Source organism: Rhinopithecus roxellana, chromosome 9 (genome assembly GCF_007565055.1).
Source record: "Rhinopithecus roxellana isolate Shanxi Qingling chromosome 9, ASM756505v1, whole genome shotgun sequence".
NCBI lineage: Eukaryota > Metazoa > Chordata > Mammalia > Primates > Cercopithecidae > Rhinopithecus > Rhinopithecus roxellana.
Genome location: NC_044557.1, coordinates 144,267,404 through 144,285,553, shown reverse-complemented (window position 1 = coordinate 144,285,553; position 18,150 = coordinate 144,267,404). Strand labels below are relative to the sequence as shown.

At 41.7% G+C, this 18,150-nt stretch overlaps 1 protein-coding gene across 4 annotated transcripts in view; it reads left to right on the top strand.

Moving 5' to 3' along the window:
- The first annotated feature begins 5,199 nt into the window (after positions 1-5,199).
- SLC18A1 (solute carrier family 18 member A1) overlaps positions 5,200-18,150 on the top strand; it is a 35,356-nt gene continuing 22,405 nt past the window's right edge. For 2 of the 4 annotated variants that reach the window (XM_010376363.2, XM_010376361.2), the window contains exons 1-9: positions 5,200-5,343; positions 6,455-6,657; positions 7,324-7,570; positions 8,948-9,311; positions 9,943-10,001; positions 13,524-13,607; positions 14,850-14,942; positions 16,456-16,545; positions 16,804-16,847. In XM_010376363.2, the coding sequence (XP_010374665.2) occupies positions 7,447-7,570; positions 8,948-9,311; positions 9,943-10,001; positions 13,524-13,607; positions 14,850-14,942; positions 16,456-16,545; positions 16,804-16,847 (858 nt within the window). In that variant the 5' untranslated portion in view covers positions 5,200-5,343; positions 6,455-6,657; positions 7,324-7,446. The remainder of the gene's footprint in view (positions 5,344-6,454; positions 6,658-7,323; positions 7,571-8,947; positions 9,312-9,942; positions 10,002-13,523; positions 13,608-14,849; positions 14,943-16,455; positions 16,546-16,803; positions 16,848-18,150) is intronic. The other 2 variants (XM_010376362.2, XM_010376360.2) reach the window with 2 other exon arrangements.

The following is an 18,150-nucleotide window of genomic DNA, read 5'->3' as shown; positions in this document are numbered from 1 at the left end:
AACCGTAATCCAGGGCAACGTCTCCCACATGTCATAGAACTTGATATCTCTGATTTTGGATCTGGCCAGTCTGCTTCTTAACCATCTCCTGCATAGTTCTAAGATGAAACAAAGGGAAGGAGGCAGAAGTTCTGGCCAGTCGATGTAACTGTGCCTGCATTTTCCATGCAAAGCAGGTTTGAGTCAAACTAGGCAGAGTTAATCCACCCTGACAATCAGGGAAAGTGGCCAGGCTGACACTGGATAGTTAGAGAGGGTTTTTGAAATGGTATATAATCATCTCTCAGTATCCATGGGGGGTTGGTTCCAGGACCTCCTGCAGAAACCAAAATCCATGAAAGTTCAAGTCTCTGATATAAAATGGTGTGGTATTTGCACATAACCTATGCACATACTCCTGTATACTTTAAATCAACTCTGGGTTACTGTTAATACCTGACACAAGGTAAATGCTATGGAAGTAGTTATTGTACTTTACTGGTTTTTTACTTGTGTTATTTTTTATGGTTGTATTGGTTTTTGGTTTTTGTTTTGTTTTGTTTTGTTGGTTGGTTGATTGGATTTTGTTGTTGTTGTTGTTGTTGTTGTTGTTGTTTTGAGACACAGGTCTTGCTCTGTCACCCAGGAGTGCAGTGGCGCAATCGTGGCTCACTGCAGCCTCGACCTCCTGAGCTCAAGCAGTCCTGCTGCTTTGGCTTCCCAAAGCACTAGGATTATAGATGTCAGCCACCACACCCAGTCTGTATTGTTATTTTTTATTGTTTTATTTTCCAATATTTTTGATGTTGTGAAGGGATGCCAGTTTTGGTGGTGGGTTGGGGGTAGGTCCTGCATCTTCCTAACTGAATTTCCCTATCACTTATTTATTGCTGAGTTTGCTACCACTGTCCCTACAATAGAACTGTTCAATAGGGTTCCAGTTGTTGCTGATTTTACTTTTTTAGAACCTCCTTTTCCCTTGGATCTGAAACCAGCACTTCCCTTGCTTTACAGACATAGCAATTCCCTGTCTTTTGGACACATATCCACTCCTACAGGGTCCACAGTGCCCTGCATATCATGGCTGTAAAGTATCCGCCCTGATTCCTCTTAGGCTTTGTTTTCAGAAGCCTGTGACTCCTGAACCAAAGTCAGCCTCCAATCCGAGGCTGGGACAATGACATGTGCTGAATGGAAGAAGTTGGAACTGATTGTTAAATATTTGAACAGCACAGGAAACAGGAAGCAATGAGAAACAAAAGCGCCCTCCAGGTCTTAGTCACAGGACAGGCTCCTCTGGCAGGCCATGTCAACCACAGCCCAGGGTACATGTAATTGGGTTATAGATATTATTTGGCCCAGAGAAAAAGCCGTCTGTCTGAGGATGTTGTATGCCAACCACTTTAACTAGGAAGATAACAGAGCAGCTATCAAAGAGCCTCGAACTTCAATTTCAGTCTCAGAGAGTTCTCAACAGGATGCTCTGGCTAGAAATTATTATTTATTTGCAAGGGCTCAGAGTCCACCAGTATAGACTGAGCTGTTACTTTTTACTGGCAGTGCTTCATTTTTAAGTTTTGTTCACTATTATTTAAATAATAAATTTAAAATCTTCCATAATTTTGCCATTGGGCCTAACCACTTCTATAATCACAATGTACATAAAGTATTGTTTTTATGTTTTTAATTGTGGCAAAATATACATGACATAAAATTTGCCGTTTTAACCATTTTTAAGTGTGTGGTTCAGTAGTGTTGAGTATACCCGCATTATTGTGCAACTGACCAATCTCCAGAAGTTTTCGTCTTGCAAAACTGAAACTGTATACCCATTAAACAATCACTTCCCATTTCCCTCTTCCCTCTGACCCTGAAAACCACCATCGTATTTTCTATGTCTTTGAAATTGACTATAATACTTACCTCATATAAATGGAATTACATAGTATTTGTCCTGTGGTGACTGACTTATTTCACTTAGCATAATGTCCTCAAGATTCATCTATGTTACAGCAAGGATCAGAATTTCCTTTATTCATCCATTGAGGGACATGTGGGTTGCTTTCATCTTTTAGCTATTGTGCATAATGCTACTGTGAATTTACATAAAGTTTTTTTTTTTTTTTTTTTAAACAGAGTCTCACTCTATTGCCCAAGCTGGAGTGCAGTGGCGCGATCTTGGTTTACCGCAACCTCTGCCTCCCGGGTTTAAGTGATTCTTGTGCCTCAGCCCCTCAAGTAGTTGGGACTACAGGTGTGCACCACCACGCCTGGCTAACTTTTGTATTTTTAGTAGAGACAAGGTTTTGTCATGTTGGCCAGGCTGGTCTTGAACTCCTTACCTCAAGTAATCTACCTGCCTCAGCCTCCCAAAGTGGTGGGATTACAGGCATGAGCCACCAAACCCAGCTCCAATTTACATAAAGTTTTATATTGTACTTTTTTACTTTCTGTCGTAATATCTGTGTGTATATACATATAATATAAATGACATATTATGTATAACATATTATAGAATATAAATTACATGTTATATATGTAATCTATAAATATAAATTATGTATATATATATAATTTTTTCCAACTTGATATATAGTCTTCATTATAACCCTTTTAAAATCTGTTTTAAGGGCAACATGACAGTCCTTCAAGCTCATGCACTTAAATAATTTCTACAGTTGGACATATGAGATGTTTCTAGTTTTGCTCTAAATCCTATGATAAAAATTTTGTACCTATGATTTCCCTCTCTTCCTCCATATTTTAGCATACCTTTTTAGATAGATTCCTAAGAGGTGAAATTACTGGATCAAAAGCAACATACATTTTATAACTTCAAAGACAAAGGATAGAAAACCACGCTGCTTTCTAAAAGAATGGTATTTGCCTAGCTGCCAATAGTGCATGTGAATTTCCATTCCACCGTACTCACAGCTTATTTATTTATTTTTTACATTATATGATTAAAGGGAGGAAGATGAGTGCTCATTCATTTTTAATAGACGACACTTTGATTATTAATAGTGATGGGCGTTTGTGAGGAGACCCCAGACTTGGCCAGCCTGTGAATGCTAGCATGGTTACAATAAACTGAAAAAATATATCTATTTGAACTAATATGTATTATCCATATAATGTATGAGTATGTATTAGAAACATGGCCAAATGTAGGTAATCCATAAATGATAGCTACTGTTATTGTTGCTCTTATTCTTATTATTGCCCAACATATGATGATTCTTAGTCTTTACCTGCTTTCCCAGGCCCTCAGTTTGCCAAAACCTTGATTTCCCAATTTTTGGGAGGCATCCCCACTTAGGTGGGGTCTCGGAACATCCCTGTGAGGCTGCTCTACCCAAGCCCTCTGCCTCTAGCGCCCTCTATTGGACACAGCTGTACTATGCTGGAAGCTGTCAACCCTCAGAGTTGTAACACTGTACTTAAAGGGGTGGAGGGCATGGTGGCAGAATTGTCACCTGGACTCCATAAAGGATGCTGCCTTATGCCCAGAGTCTTGCAAATATCTTTATTATTATCAGTACAGCTTTATTATTATATTAATTATTATACAGCTCCTCCATCTTTTGGCCCTAACCCCCTCATTCCCTAGAGGCTCAGGCCACAGGCCCTGCATGTAAGTGGGGGACTGTATGCCATGCTCCCTGTAGAGAGTGGGACAGTGGCACCCCAGAGATGACCATCTCCTAATCCTGGAAGTTGTGAGTATGTTGCCTTACATGGTAAAAGGGACTTTGCAGACATGATTAAGGATCTTGAGATGGGGAGGTGATCTTGGAATATCTATCTGGCTGGGCCCAGGGTCATCCCGTGAGTCCTTAGAATGAAAGAGGGAGGAAGGCTCAGAGTCAGAGGGAGAGTTGAACATGCATTGCTACTAGCTTTGAAGGTAAACGTGGCCAGGAGCCAAGAAATGCAGGAGGCCTCTGGAAGCTGGAAAAGGCAAGGAAACAACCCTCTCGCAGAATCTCCAGAAGGAATACAGCCCTGCCGAAACCTTCATTTTAACCCAGTATGACATATTTTGGACTTCTGACCTCCAGAACTGCAATATACTAAATACATGCTGTTTTAAAGCCACCAGTTTGTAGTAATTTGTGATAGCAGCAAACTATAGGAATGAATACACTCTGCTGATGTCTTTGTTTCTGCTTCCTATTTCTCTCTCTAGGTTTACATTTTAAAACTCTTTCCATCTAGGCCGGGTGCTATGGCTCACGTCTGTAATCGTAGCACTTTGAGAGGCCAAGGCAGGAGGATCACTTGAGATCAGGAGTTCGAGACCACCCTGGCCAACATGGTGAAATCCTGTCTCTACTAAAAATACAAAAATTTGCTGAGCATGTTGGCACGCACCTGTAATCCCAGCTACTGAGGAGGCTGAGATTAGAGGATTGCTTGAACCCAGGTGGTGGAGGTTGCAGTGAGCCAAGATCGTGCCACTGCACTCCAGCCTGGGTGACAGACCGAGACTCTGTCTCAAAAAAAAAAAAAAAAAAAAATTAAAAAAGCGCTGTCCTTTTTTTAGCGTCAAATCAAAAGTTCCCTAGTTAATTCCCACAATTAGGAGGGGCCCACTAATTCCACAATAGGAAACCTCTGCGCTGCTCTTGCTCATAAATTGTATTTGCTTTTTCATAAATTGTTTATGTTCTTTGAGCCACCCATGGTTTAATGTCAGAATAATATAGATCAATAGAGCCTCTCAAGATCCCACAATGAGCGGCACTTTCTCCTGTAATTAGCCGTCCAGTCGTTCATGCAAGAAATATTTATTGGATGCTACCATGTATCAGGCACTGAGCCAGTAATGCGATGTGAAGACACAGTGCACAATCTAAGTCTTTACCGAGGCAGTAGATGATGGGGTTCTATGGCTTGAGAACAACATGCATTGTTTCTTTTCAGGAAGCTAAACTCTAGTACATGGAGCCTCTTTGACTAAATAGCAAGGAATGCAAACTGCACGCTGGTTCCATCTTGGCTTCCAATTTGTATTCAGACTCAGGCAAGAGTTAAAGAGTTCGATGATAGACAAGTACAGATGCAAAGCAGTGCAGTCCAGTGCCTCTTTGCTTAGGATAATATCTCCCCTCTCTTTATCCTCTCCAGCCCTGCCTTCCTGCCTTTGACGCAGGGAGCTGAGGGTCTGAATGAACCCTGTTGGAGGTTGCAATTAAATCTTTGTGGACAAAGGGCACACACACGCACACATACACAGCATCCTCAGATAACAGGAGGCAGTAAATCTATCAACACATCCACGTTCAGAGAACAGTGTTCCTGCTGTCTTGCTAACAGCTGCCAATACCTCACTGAGCGCCTCACACCAAGATGGGCTCCAAGGTAAGATTTTTCTCTCTCCAGACAAATTTAATCTTTCCTTGTGATTCATGTCTCTCGCAGAGGATTTTGACTGTTAAGTAAAGTTTACTCTTGATTTGTTGGCAAATTCCTGGTTTTGTTTGGTTTCGTTTTGGGATTTTGGTGTGTGCGTTTCTCTTTCTTTGTAGTACTTCCTTCATTCGCTATGTCTTTTAGTTTTCTCTGGCTTGTCTTTTATTCTTATCCACACATATCCTAAGTCCATTTGTATTCAGATATACCTCATTTATACAGAGAAATGAAGGATCTTAAGTAATTGCATGCATTTACTGGTTAAAACTTAACTGAGAGTTTGGTTCACTTAGGACCTTCGTCACATTAATCTGTAGTAGTGAGAAGGTTCTTCCAGCCCTGGGCTTACAACAGAGTAGCTCAGTGCTTGGGATACTCCCAACATGGGAGGCTGACTATTGAACTCCAGTGATAATCGTTTAAAATTATTTACTTCCTTAATTAAGAAAGTAGCTCATTATTGAATATTTAGAAATATACAGAAAATGACTGAAGTCGTTGATTATGAATAACTGGCGTTTGAGTATCCTTCCGCTCTCTCAAAAACGTGCCCATATATTTATTTTTAGACATTAGAGATCAAGCTGAAACTACAGTTGAATTTCCCTTTTTTACTTAACATTATAGTAATGGTATTTTCTACGTCACTAAAATTATTTGAAAATATAATTTTTAAGAGCTGCTTAATAATCCACCATTAACATGTTTGACTTTTCTTCAGTAATAAAAATCATTCTGCAATGGGTCATTTTGAGTAGAAGTCTTTGGCTACATCTCTGATCTCTCTGATCTTTTTTTTTAGGATGGCTTCCTTAGAGTTACTAAGTCAAAGAGTATACAATTTTTAGGACCCGATAGATTTCATGATGGTAATCTATTTTAAAATTTAAATGACTGGTATTGTTGATACCACAACAGAAGCCACATCAAAGAAAACGAAATTCTTCCCAGAAATTCTTTTTACTTGAAGTTTGACAAGGTACTGTGACTTAATGCTGACTAATGATATGAAATCCTAAATAGAAAACTAATCAGGAAAGTCAGTATTTTACTTTCACAGATGAAGGCATCTTTCTGAGCAGGGGTTTCTGCTCAAACAAAAGCATGAGAGTGCTTCTAGAACCACAGAGCAAGGGAAAATGGTAGAGGATAAGCCTGCAAATTGAAAAGCCTGGGGTTTCATCCCAGTTTGACACTAATTGTGCAACCCCAAACAAGTCTCCTAACCTCCAGAGGCTCAGGTTTCTTGTCTATGAGATGAAGGTTGGTCTATACCAGTGTTTCTCAGGGGGCAGCCCAAGTGACACTGTGCCATGTGAAGTATTTTGGGGTAACACCTAAAACATAGACCATACTGTTGTTTTTTTTTTTGCTTGCCACATAAAATTACTTTTTGAAACATGATATCAATATCTATGTTGGTTTTAAAATTTTTTTGAGAGATAGGGGTCTTGCTATGCTGTCCAGGCTGGACTCAAACTCCTGGGCTCAAGATATCCTCCCACCTCAGCCTCCCAAGTAACAGCGACTTCAGGCACATGCCACCATACCTGGCAGTATCTCAGTATTTTAAAAGAGTGGATTTAGAGGAAAAGATGAAGTAAATGATAGTACAGGTAGTCCTCAGATATGACATAAACCATCAATGTGATAGGCAAATAAATGTCGGATGTTTGAAAAACACAGGGTTAAGTGATCTGTAGAGCATCTATTTTTTTCTGGATTTATATCTAGGCATTAATTTCCCTTGAATTTAATGGCTAGATATAAATCCAGACATAAATAGCTAGTAAGCAATGCTTACTTGGAAGGCATTCTGGGAACCAGGTGGAGTTATTGAGTTGTGTAAGAAGTGAACAGTGACACAGACATGGAGATGTTTCCAAATATCATACTACTTGCAACCCTTTGCACTTTTCGTTTTAATAGTGAGTTTCATTCATCCGGGCAGCCTCCCTCCCCTCTTCTGTAAAGGCTGCAGGAGACCTGTAGCTGTCACAGGACCTTCCCTAAGAGCCTGCAGGGGAAGACTGCCCCAGCTTGGCCCTCGCCATGCTCCGGACTGTTCTGGTCGCTCCCCAGCGGTTGCTGAAGGAGGGGAGAGCGTCCCGGCAGCTGGTACTGGTGGTGGTATTCGTCGCTCTGCTCCTGGACAACATGCTGCTTACTGTGGTGGGTACGTTTGGGGGGGGTCTTTGTGCTGAGGGTTAATTTGCTTTGGGCCCCAGCAGGCAGCATACACCCTGCTTGAGTTCAACAGCGAATCCATCTGAGAATTTTCCTTTTTATGCTCAAAAACACACAGAGGTTGTTAGGTATGGGGGAAAAAAAAAACCTACAGAAAATGGAGTCTGAAACTTGTCAAACATAGCTAAAAGACTCAGGAGGTTCAAAAAGAAGGAGGTCCAGAGAGGGTCTGACTGGAGAAGAGGATGGCCTGGAGCCAGAACTGGCTGTACTTTTCTTCCTCCCCAGACTGTCTTCTCAAGGTGTTAATGACTACAAGTGCCTCTGGGCCAGTGAGCATCTTCTCACAGCGGTGCCTTTCTGGCCTCTGCTCTATAAAAACAGCATATTTTATTTGGATATCCAATTTCTTATCAAGACCTTACCTTCCATGTGGTTCTTTCCTTCAGAATCCTCCTTTTTTTAGTTGATACTCTCTTGATCATTACATTAAGTTATACCCGTGTATAAATGGGTACTAAAAGGTTTCTCCTCTTGGGTAAAATATATGTTTTTAAATAAGGATCTTTCTGAGACAATTTGTTAATCCAATACAATCACTTCTCATTATTCATAGTTCTGTAGTTACAGTTATATTCTGTAAAGTCACTGCAAACACTGAATTAGTGAATACTGAATCATTGCTCCCAGGGGAAACACACACACATACACACACACACACACACACACACACACACACACAATTATAATCTTAAATCTTAAACATCATGGTAAATCCTATTTTCTTTGTAGAAGAGAAAAACAAGTTCAAAAGTGTTAAGTGACTTGCCCAAGGCCTCTCCACTAACAGGTGCCAGAGTTGGGATTCAAGCCCTGTCCAGGGGTCCCAGAGCTGAGGCTCCTCTGACCAGCCTGCCCTGCCTCCTCCTATCCCCTCCTCTGGCCAGGTCTGTGTGAGAGCTGGACATGTCTGCGAAATGTTGTGGTAGCTCAGTGCGTGTTGGTTTGGAGGGTTCCATGTCAATCTAAGTGAGTAGGAGAGTTAGCCAATGTGGAAACCATGAAGAATGAGAACTAATTATATAAGGTCAGAAATTAGCTACTTTAGCTAACAGGATAACTTGAGTAGGGACAGTCTTTTAGTAGATTTTAAACCATGCCACTCCAGACACCAGCCTTGGGCATAAGGCTGAACCTCGTCACAGTGCCCCTGAACCCTGCAGTGGCAAGATGACATTTGCCCTTAGTTCCCATCACCTGTCTTCCTTGACTTTCAGTAGAATTGACATCTGTCCTTAGCCCCTTGGCTTTCAGTGGTAAGATGACATCTGTCCTTAGCCCCCATAACCTGTCCTCTGACTTTCAGTACCAATTGTGCCCACCTTCCTGTATGACATGGAGTTCAAAGAAGTCAACTCTTCTCTGCACCTCGGCCATGCCGGAAGTTCCCCACATGCCCTCGCCTCTCCTGCCTTTTCCACCATCTTCTCCTTCTTCGACAACACCACCATGGCTGTTGAAGAAAGCGTGCCCAGTGGCATAGCATGGATGAATGACACCGCCAGCACCATCCCACCTCCAGCCACTGAAGCCGTCTCAGCTCCTAAAAACAACTGCTTGCAAGGCACAGAATTCTTGGAGGAAGAGAATACCCGGGTTGGGGTTCTGTTTGCTTCAAAGGCTGTGATGCAACTTCTGGTCAACCCTTTCGTGGGCCCTCTCACCAACAGGTATCTCGCTGGGTGTAGGGCCCTGCAGGGTACACAGGAGTAGAGGACTAGAAAAGTATAGAAAGGGGGTTGGAAGGGAAAAAGAAGAAATACTCACTTGTCTGGTTCACCAGGGGAGTCAGCTATTTGGAAAGCTCGTTATGCAAAGAATAACATGTTACTGATGAAATGTCATGGGATCAGATTTTCTTAGTGATATATTGAGTATTGAGTACCGAGAAGAGAACCATGAACAGCAGTGTGCTGTGATGTTGTATCAGTGACCTGGAGCATGGCTTGAATGGGAAAAGGGTATGAACGGGACAGTCCTGTTGTAATCTAGAGCATGGGCTTCCCAGGAGTTGTATTTAGGATTATTCTGATATTTTTAAGAGATATACACTCTACCTATACACTCTACCTAGGCTATCCTTTCTGGAAATGAGAATTTTGGCCCTAACATATGGTCATATTTGCATGCTGGTTTATTTGCTCGTACTCATCCACTGTTTCGTCTCCACGCTACATTCAGAGGCATGTTTTACCATATACCCAAATAGCTGCATTTCTGCTCCCACTTACATTTAAAAATGTAGTCCAAGTATATGAGTGCCTGTTGGAATTGCATCTTTTTTTTTCAATTCCCTTTTAGGATTGGATATCATATCCCCATGTTTGCTGGCTTTATTATCATGTTTCTCTCCACAGTTAGTAAGTAATTTGCTTCCTCTTCTCTTCCCTTCACTGATTACCTTTGATTTAATCAAGTGAGTGTGGTGTAGATAGCAGGGTAGCCTAGAAAGTAATTAGGCATCTGACTAAGCAGACTGGGATATTGATTTAAATGCTCTGCTCTTTTTGGTATGCGGACTATAACAGTAGTGACAATTCAGTCTAGTTGGAATTGGTCTCTTCTGCTATACAAGAGCAGATATTTTATTCCCTTCAGCTGGACATAATGAAAGCTGCTTGAATATGTATGCTATGGTGTGTGTGTGTGTGTGTGTGTGTGTGTGTGTGTGTTATGTATGTATCAGTAATCCCTTGAGCAAGTTTAATGCAAACTTTCCATCTACAAGAAGCAATATTATTTCGATATGCCAGGGTAAAGGACAACTAACAAAAAAGTGGAAATTGGACAATAACATCTGGAAAATTCCAAAAAGCCTACTCCTTTTCAGTTAAGGACTTTAAAGGTTAAGCTTAGAAAAGTAAATTTTCTAAAGAAATAAGAAAGAGAAAGACAAATAGTCTATCCAGGATCAGCTAAATGTTTCTAATAAAATGGAGATGGAATAAACACAGTACATGAGAAAAGCAAGTCTGGAAATTGATGCTGAGAAGTAAAGGAAGAAGGAATGAAAAGGGGTTAGCGTTTGCAGTTTAAGGCAGCCTGTGGATCCAGCCTTGGTTCCCAATGGCCCTGCTGATCCTCTGCTCTCCAACAACATACCTCCTTCTCCCTCAAGTTTTTCTTATTACCTTTCTGTTTCTTATCTACTTTCTCTCTTCCTCTTCCTCAACTTCTCTTCTTTCCCAGCACAGGACTTGATTCCTATCAACCCAATATTTAACAAGAATGTGTTGCATTCTGGGCTGGAAGGCTGCAAAGTGCAAGAACTTGAGGTGTGAGGTTCTCTCTGAGAACTGCATCTTGTTTGTGAAATTTTAGCGGACTTGAAGAAAATGCAGAAATTCAAGTTAGCACTGTTCATGGAACTTCTAGAAGCTCAGCCTATGCTAGGCAGCAAATTTAAAAATAAGATGCCCTATTTCATCAAATGAGACTTAAGATTTATTCCATACAATTTTATACAGTGCATGTATAATGCCCAGAAGGCCATAGTCACATAAAGAATGAAAAGACATGATTCCAGGTATCAGAAGTGTATGATGGTTGCCTGGGGAGACATAAGACACACACTGAGAAGTAAGACAATGTGATGTGCTAGTGGATCTGAGATGTTTTAACGGGCTATCCTTGCCTGATTCTCTGCCAAGAACTCATGTTTTAAAAGTTTCACTTTTAAAGTAAACTATATATGTTAAATAATTATTATTTCCATAGGATAGCTGTGTGACTATATGGAGTTGGCCCAATTCTAACCAAAAGAAAATAATTTTGATGTTTAGGGTATCCTTGTAGTATTGTCCAACGTTTCAAAAAAATACTTAAAAGAGAATGTTGATGCCCATTACTACCCTTAACCTCTCCATCCGCCAACTAGGAGCCATGCCTAATGTAATCAAGAGTGAACTGGTGGCCCATGTAAAGGGTCCAAAGTGAAAACAAAAAACTGCTTTGGTCTTCCTAAATAGAATGACCTACTCTCTTGGTTTGCCTGGAATTGAGGGGTGTCTTAGTCCATTTAGCATTGCTATAAAGGAATACCTGAGGCTGGGTCATTTATATTAGAAAGAGGTCTGTGGGCTCATGGTTCTGCAGACTCTACAAGAAGCATGATGCCGGCCGGGCGCAGTGGCTCAAGCCTGTAATCCCAGCACTTTGGGAGGCCAAGACGGGCGGATCACGAGGTCAGGAGATCGAGACCATCCTCGCTAACACGGTGAAACCCCGTCTGTAAAAGAAATACAAAAAAACTAGCCTGGCGAGGTGGCGGGTTCCTGTAGTCCCAGCTACTCAGGAGGCTGAGGCAGGAGAATGGCGTGAACCCGGGAGGCAGAGCTTGCAGTAAGCTGAGATCTGGCCACTGCACTCCAGCCTGGGCGACAGAGCAAGACTCTGTCTCAAAAAAAAAAAAAAAAAAAAAAAAAAAACAAGAAAAGAAAAGAAGCATGGCACCAGCATCTGCTTCTGGTGTGGGCTACAGGAAGCTTTCACTCATGGTGGAAGGTGAAGGGGAGCTGGCTGTGCAGAGATGAGAGAGGAAGCAAAAGAAGCCTTTTTTAAACCACCAGCTCTTGAGAGAACTGTAGAGTGAGAACTCACTCACCACCTAATGAAGGACATTAAACTATTCATGAGGGATCCGCCTCCATAACTCAAACATCTTCCCCCTGGGCCCCATCTCCAACACTGGGGATCAAAGTTCAACATGAGAATTGGTCAGGACAAACAACCCATATCCACACTATAGCGAGGGGCTTCCCAGGATGTCAGACTTTCTGTTTTTGTGGCGGTATTTTGAGTTTCAGTTTTAAAAACAAGGAAGTTCCGGGCAGACCAAGATGAGTGGGCCACTCTGTTCTCAAAGGACATTGGAAGGGTACACAGAAAAGATTGGAGATAACAAAGCCTGAGAAAAGATGCTGGTGGCCAGGAAAGGAGAGACCAAGAATGTGCATCTTTGGGAAACAAGGAGAAGTTCAGTGTGATCATGTCTGTCGGGAAGTAATGGGAGAAGATTAAAAACACAACCAAAGACATTAATGAACAGGCAAAGGGATTACAATCCTTCTGATTCAGACACTTTGAGGAGATTATTCTTACTCTAGGAGACATTATTCTGGAATTGGAGGTGAGACATGTCTGGACTTAACTACCCTGACCAGCAGCACCCTCTGATTTCGTGTTGGTAACATATTCCTGTTGGTTCTCAGTTTCATGGATGTTCATCCTCAACAACTGACCCTCTTCAAGGGCAGTAACTAGACGTTATTTTAATTTTGCATTTGCTACAGAGTCTAGGAGAGCTGCGTATTCAGTATAATTTAATAAATGCTGATTTTGTCTGGTTAAAAGATCATTCAATATAAGATATAAAGAAGGATCTGATTGTATCACAATATAGTATTTTCTACCCAATTCCTATAATCCTCGAAGCACCTCCTTACTGTCACTGTACTCCAGATGACCCTGTAAGACCCAGCAATGGTAAAGACCGGATCTGGGTGTTGCACGTGGAGGATCCAGCAGTATGGTCTAAGAACCAGTTTCCAGCCCAGGACACTGAGCTTCATGGACATCCCTCATTTCAGTGGACAGAATGTTGGGTTCTTGGCAAGAGATGTAGAGACTCAGCCTTCCATCTGCTGTGTGGTGACTTGGTTTATACTTCTGTGGTTTCTCAGTTTTCTTGCATTTAAAAAGTGGTTCTGATGGAGGAGTAGGAGATTGAAAAGACAACTCAAAATACAGGGAACAGTCATCATGCTTTATTAAAAACATATGCATCATGACTCATATCTGCAGTATCATGGGCATGTTCTCTGGCAGCTAGGGAAGCAAAGGCAATTTGCTAATGCAGTTATCTTACTATTCTCTTTGCCCAGTGTTTGCTTTCTCTGGGACCTATACTCTACTCTTTGTGGCCCGAACCCTTCAAGGCATTGGATCTTCATTTTCATCTGTTGCAGGTAACACTGGCAACTTCATCATGCACACACACATGCACGCATGCACACACACACACACACATCTCTTACTACCTCAGATCCTATATTTATATGGAGAAATTAAGGAAAATATCATCCGGATAGATAGAAATTGTGATTCAGAAATAAGGGAATTGGGCTGGGCACAGCGGTTCACACCTGTAATCCCTGCACTTTGGGAGGCCAAGGCAGGAGGATAGCTTGATTCTAGGAGTTTGAGACCAACCTGTGCAACCTGGGCAACATAGTGAGAGCCCTACCTCTATTAAAAAAGAGAGAATAAGTTAGCCAGGCATGGTGGTGTGCACCTGTGGTCCCACTTACTTGGGAGGCTAAAGTGGGAGGATGGCTTGAACCTGGGTGGTCAAGGCTGCAGTGAACCATGATTGTGCCTCTGCACTTCAGCCTGGGTGACAGAGCTAGACCCTCACTCAAAAAAAAAAAAAAAAAAAAAAAAAAAAAAGGTATTATAGAATTTCTGACAGGGTCCATAGATCCCTGAGCCTGACGTAACTTCCTCTGCTAATATTCAGATGCAGCTAGCTCAGGTCAGAACAAGCCTCCAGTGAAATCATGAAGAAGGGCAGGCTTTTATTTAGTGCCACTCAATGGTCCTTTGTCTGTTCCCCTCTTAGTACTTTATAGGAATAATCATGTTAATACTATGGGTAATATCAGCATAGTTTTCACAGTACTGGTGAATACACTATCTAATGCAATCCTGTGAATTTGGATTTTATGTCATTTCACCCATGACTATGAAGGCCTGAGAGTCCAGCTGCCGTACAGCACTAGCCCACACTCTCTTCCAGGTCCCCAGTGCTTTCCTGCTCTTCCCTGGGCATCCCTGTTAAATAGAATGATCTCTGTGTGCCTAGGTTTTCCTTTCCCTGACCTGCTCTGTAATCCCTCATTTAGGGAAACGTGCTCAGAAACAAGAAAATGCTATGAAACATGGTATAATCAGACAATGGATTTTCTGTGTTATCCTTCCCTGAGGACTTGCGCTTTCAACAATATTCTGAACAGGAGTGGACAATGTGGGGGCCTGGGGGACTAGGGAGGGCAGTACTTGGAAAATACTATGGGTTAAGTTTTGTAAAACCCCTCAAACCGAAACTCTAGCTAAGATTGTCACTGAAGAGATAACAGGGTGGGACCAAGGGCTCTGAGAGGTGGACAGAAGCCCCTGGGGGCCAGTTGCATCTGTCACTCTCTGCACAGGTCTTGGGATGCTGGCCAGTGTCTACACAGATGACCATGAGAGAGGACGAGCCATGGGAATTGCTCTGGGGGGCCTGGCCCTGGGGCTGCTGGGTAAGTGGTACCAGCTGGAGCTCTGGGTTCCTGAGGGTGGGACTCCAGGAAGCAGGTGTTCTGGAGGTGTGGAAGACGAGTATTTTCCTTCCCTCGTTGGCCTCATCCTATTTCAACTCCTTCAGAAATATCACTGAGAAAATGTAAAATTCCCTTCTCCTTAAGAAGCTGGGAAACACATAAGGGTCAGGGAAAGATCTGGAAGCCCAGCCTGTTGGAGGAAGTGAGCCTCCCCACATTAGAGGCCTCTGCCTCGCCTAGGTACCCATGCAGACACCACCAGAGCATGGCTGTTGCCAGATGCTCTGCTAAATCCGTTACAGTCATAATCTCTTCTATTCCTCACCACCAGGAATAAAAGGAGGACTGATTTTCCCCATTATAGAGATGAAAATAAGAATGGCGAAATAGCCATCCAAGATCACACAGCCAGGAAATGCTGGAGCCAGGATACAGACTCCAATTTTCTGGGCTTGGAAACCCAAGCTCCAAATGATAAAATTACCCTTTCTTTGAGGCTCATCCCTCATACTACTTTACTGACAACTTACATACTTTCACTTATTACATGCCAAGTACAGTGCCAGTACTGTAGGGTGGGAAGCCCCAGGCATAGTTCCTGCCTTCTAGGAGCTCACAAGTGCATCGAAAAGAAAACACCTGAAATTTCTTCCTCGGCCTACGCCCCACCCTCTAGCCCCATGGGAAGCAGAGGAAACAGAATCCCTGTTATTTGTTAGTATCCATCAAACCAAATGCCCAATTCTAAAACCTGTGCATCTTGAAGTCCTTTATCATGTCCCAAGTGAACTCCCAAATGAACAAACTTGTTAGATCCTCAACAGCCACTCCTGGCTCCTTGTCACCTCTGGGTTAGAATTTGGCAGCAGCCCCCCTCTTGTGTACTCCCTCCTTCCACCACGATGCCGCCTGAAGAACCTTCCTGAGCCCAGAGTAGGTGGTGTTCCTCCCCTGATGTTTCTCCATAGGCTGCAAGGCCAAGTAGATGACTCATCTGTGTATACAAGGTTCCTGCATATGCAAGACTTTACTTTTCTCCTCTCAAATATTCATCCTCTGCTAACACCCACTTTCTCCTTTCTTTCTCCAACTACACACTCTTTTCTGACACCTCTGTGTTCTTCACACACGCTTCTTCCCTCCAGATACTCTGCACTTGGCAAAGCCCTCGTGGCTGCCTGGACTTCCTGAGACATCGACTGTGCTTTCATTGTATGTAACATTTTCTGTCAAACTTTCACCATGCTTTAATTATTTGGGTCCCTCCCTACACACACACACCCACACACACCCCCACACACATACATTTCCTCCACTAGAAAGTGGGCTTGTTGGGGACAGGGATCATGTCTCCATCTGAATTCCCAGAGCCTCAGGTGGAGCTTGGCCCCTAGCAGCCCTTCTGCAAGTGCTCACAGGGTAAATGTGGACAATTCTCACTGGATAGGACTCAACCTCACCTCTGGAATCTGTGTGTGCTTTGCCTCTCCAGTGGGAGCTCCCTTTGGAAGTGTAATGTATGAGTTTGTTGGGAAGTCTGCACCTTTCCTCATCCTGGCCTTCCTGGCACTACTGGATGGAGGTAAGTCACCATCAGAGCCTCCAGCAGGAGACAGCCCAGGTCAGGTTGGAAATGTGTTATGTTGTGGTGTCAGTCTTGACTAAGAATGGGTGGTGTGGACATGTTTTGATGAATCAAGGACTGCCCCATTGTAGAAAAGAGAGAAGAAACTCAGGGAGTTAAATTTGTACATAATAGGGTGGTAACACTACAGCTGCTATTGGAACCCCCAGCTAATCAGTAGACACTCTGAACTGTCTTGCCTTCTTTCTTTCTTAGCACTCCAGCTTTGCATCCTACAGCCTTCCAAAGTCTCTCCTGAGGTAAGCAGACACAAAGCTCCATTGCTCATGGATACACGGGATGGCTGAATGCAGAAACCCAGGCATGCCTGTCAAGTCATCAGAAGAAAAATAAAGAGGAATAGAGTCAGAGAAAGTGAGAACTGTGTTTGGATTCCAGGATAGGGCTACATTTCAGGTAGTGTGGGGGATAGTGAGGTATTTGGCTTGATGTTGGACAAAGATGGTTGAAAAGCCTTGTGAAGAATTAAAGAAGCCATACAGAATATATATATATAATATATGTATACATTTTATATATAATATATATTTATATATTGTATATATAATATATATTTATATATTTTATATATTACATGTATATATTATATATTTTATATATAATTTATATTTATATATTATACATGATATATGTATATATTATATATTATATATATTTATATTATATATTATATATTATATATATATTATATATTATATATATTTATATTATATATTATATATTATATATATATATTATATATTATATATATTATATATATTCTGTATGGCTTCTATGATTCTTCACAAAGCTTTTATAATGTATATATAATATATAACATATGTATATATTATGTATGTTATATGTATTATATATGGAGATCTTCAGATATATATGAATATAGATAAGGAGTATATTTATATGTATACACACTCCACACATATATGAAGTGTGTATACATATATATTCATGTATATCTGGAGATTTCCATATATGCACACACACACACACACACACACACACATAATTATAGCTAGGAGATAATGACATTGGGGACTGAATATCTGGAGCTGTAGCATCATCTCAGAGATGAAGGCTGTGGGGGCCACCTAGACAGCCTCTTCTCCAATAAAAGATATCCTCTATGAACATCCCTAACTGTCATTCTGTCACAGTCAATAAGTATCAGAGTTGGTACTTGTTTGACTCTAAGCCAGAAATGGCTCTGGAACATCCATATCCCACTACGAAGGAAAAAAAGTAAGAAAGTGCGTCAAGTGTAAAAAGGTTTGATCTAAAGGCCTTGACTTTGCATTTCATAATTCGTCAGGGTATTCCAGAAGTCGTGACACTAACATCTCATCATTCTTCAGGGCTTTTCATGCACCAGGAGCTCTGCTTAGTGCGCCATCTATGCTGCATCTTACACATTCCATGAAATAAGTACAATTTTTAGCCTCACTCTACAGATAATGAAATCGAGGGTAAACAGAGAAACATCTGAAAGAATTTGAAACTATGACATAATCAATACTTTTAGAGTGCCAATTCGACTAGGAGCCT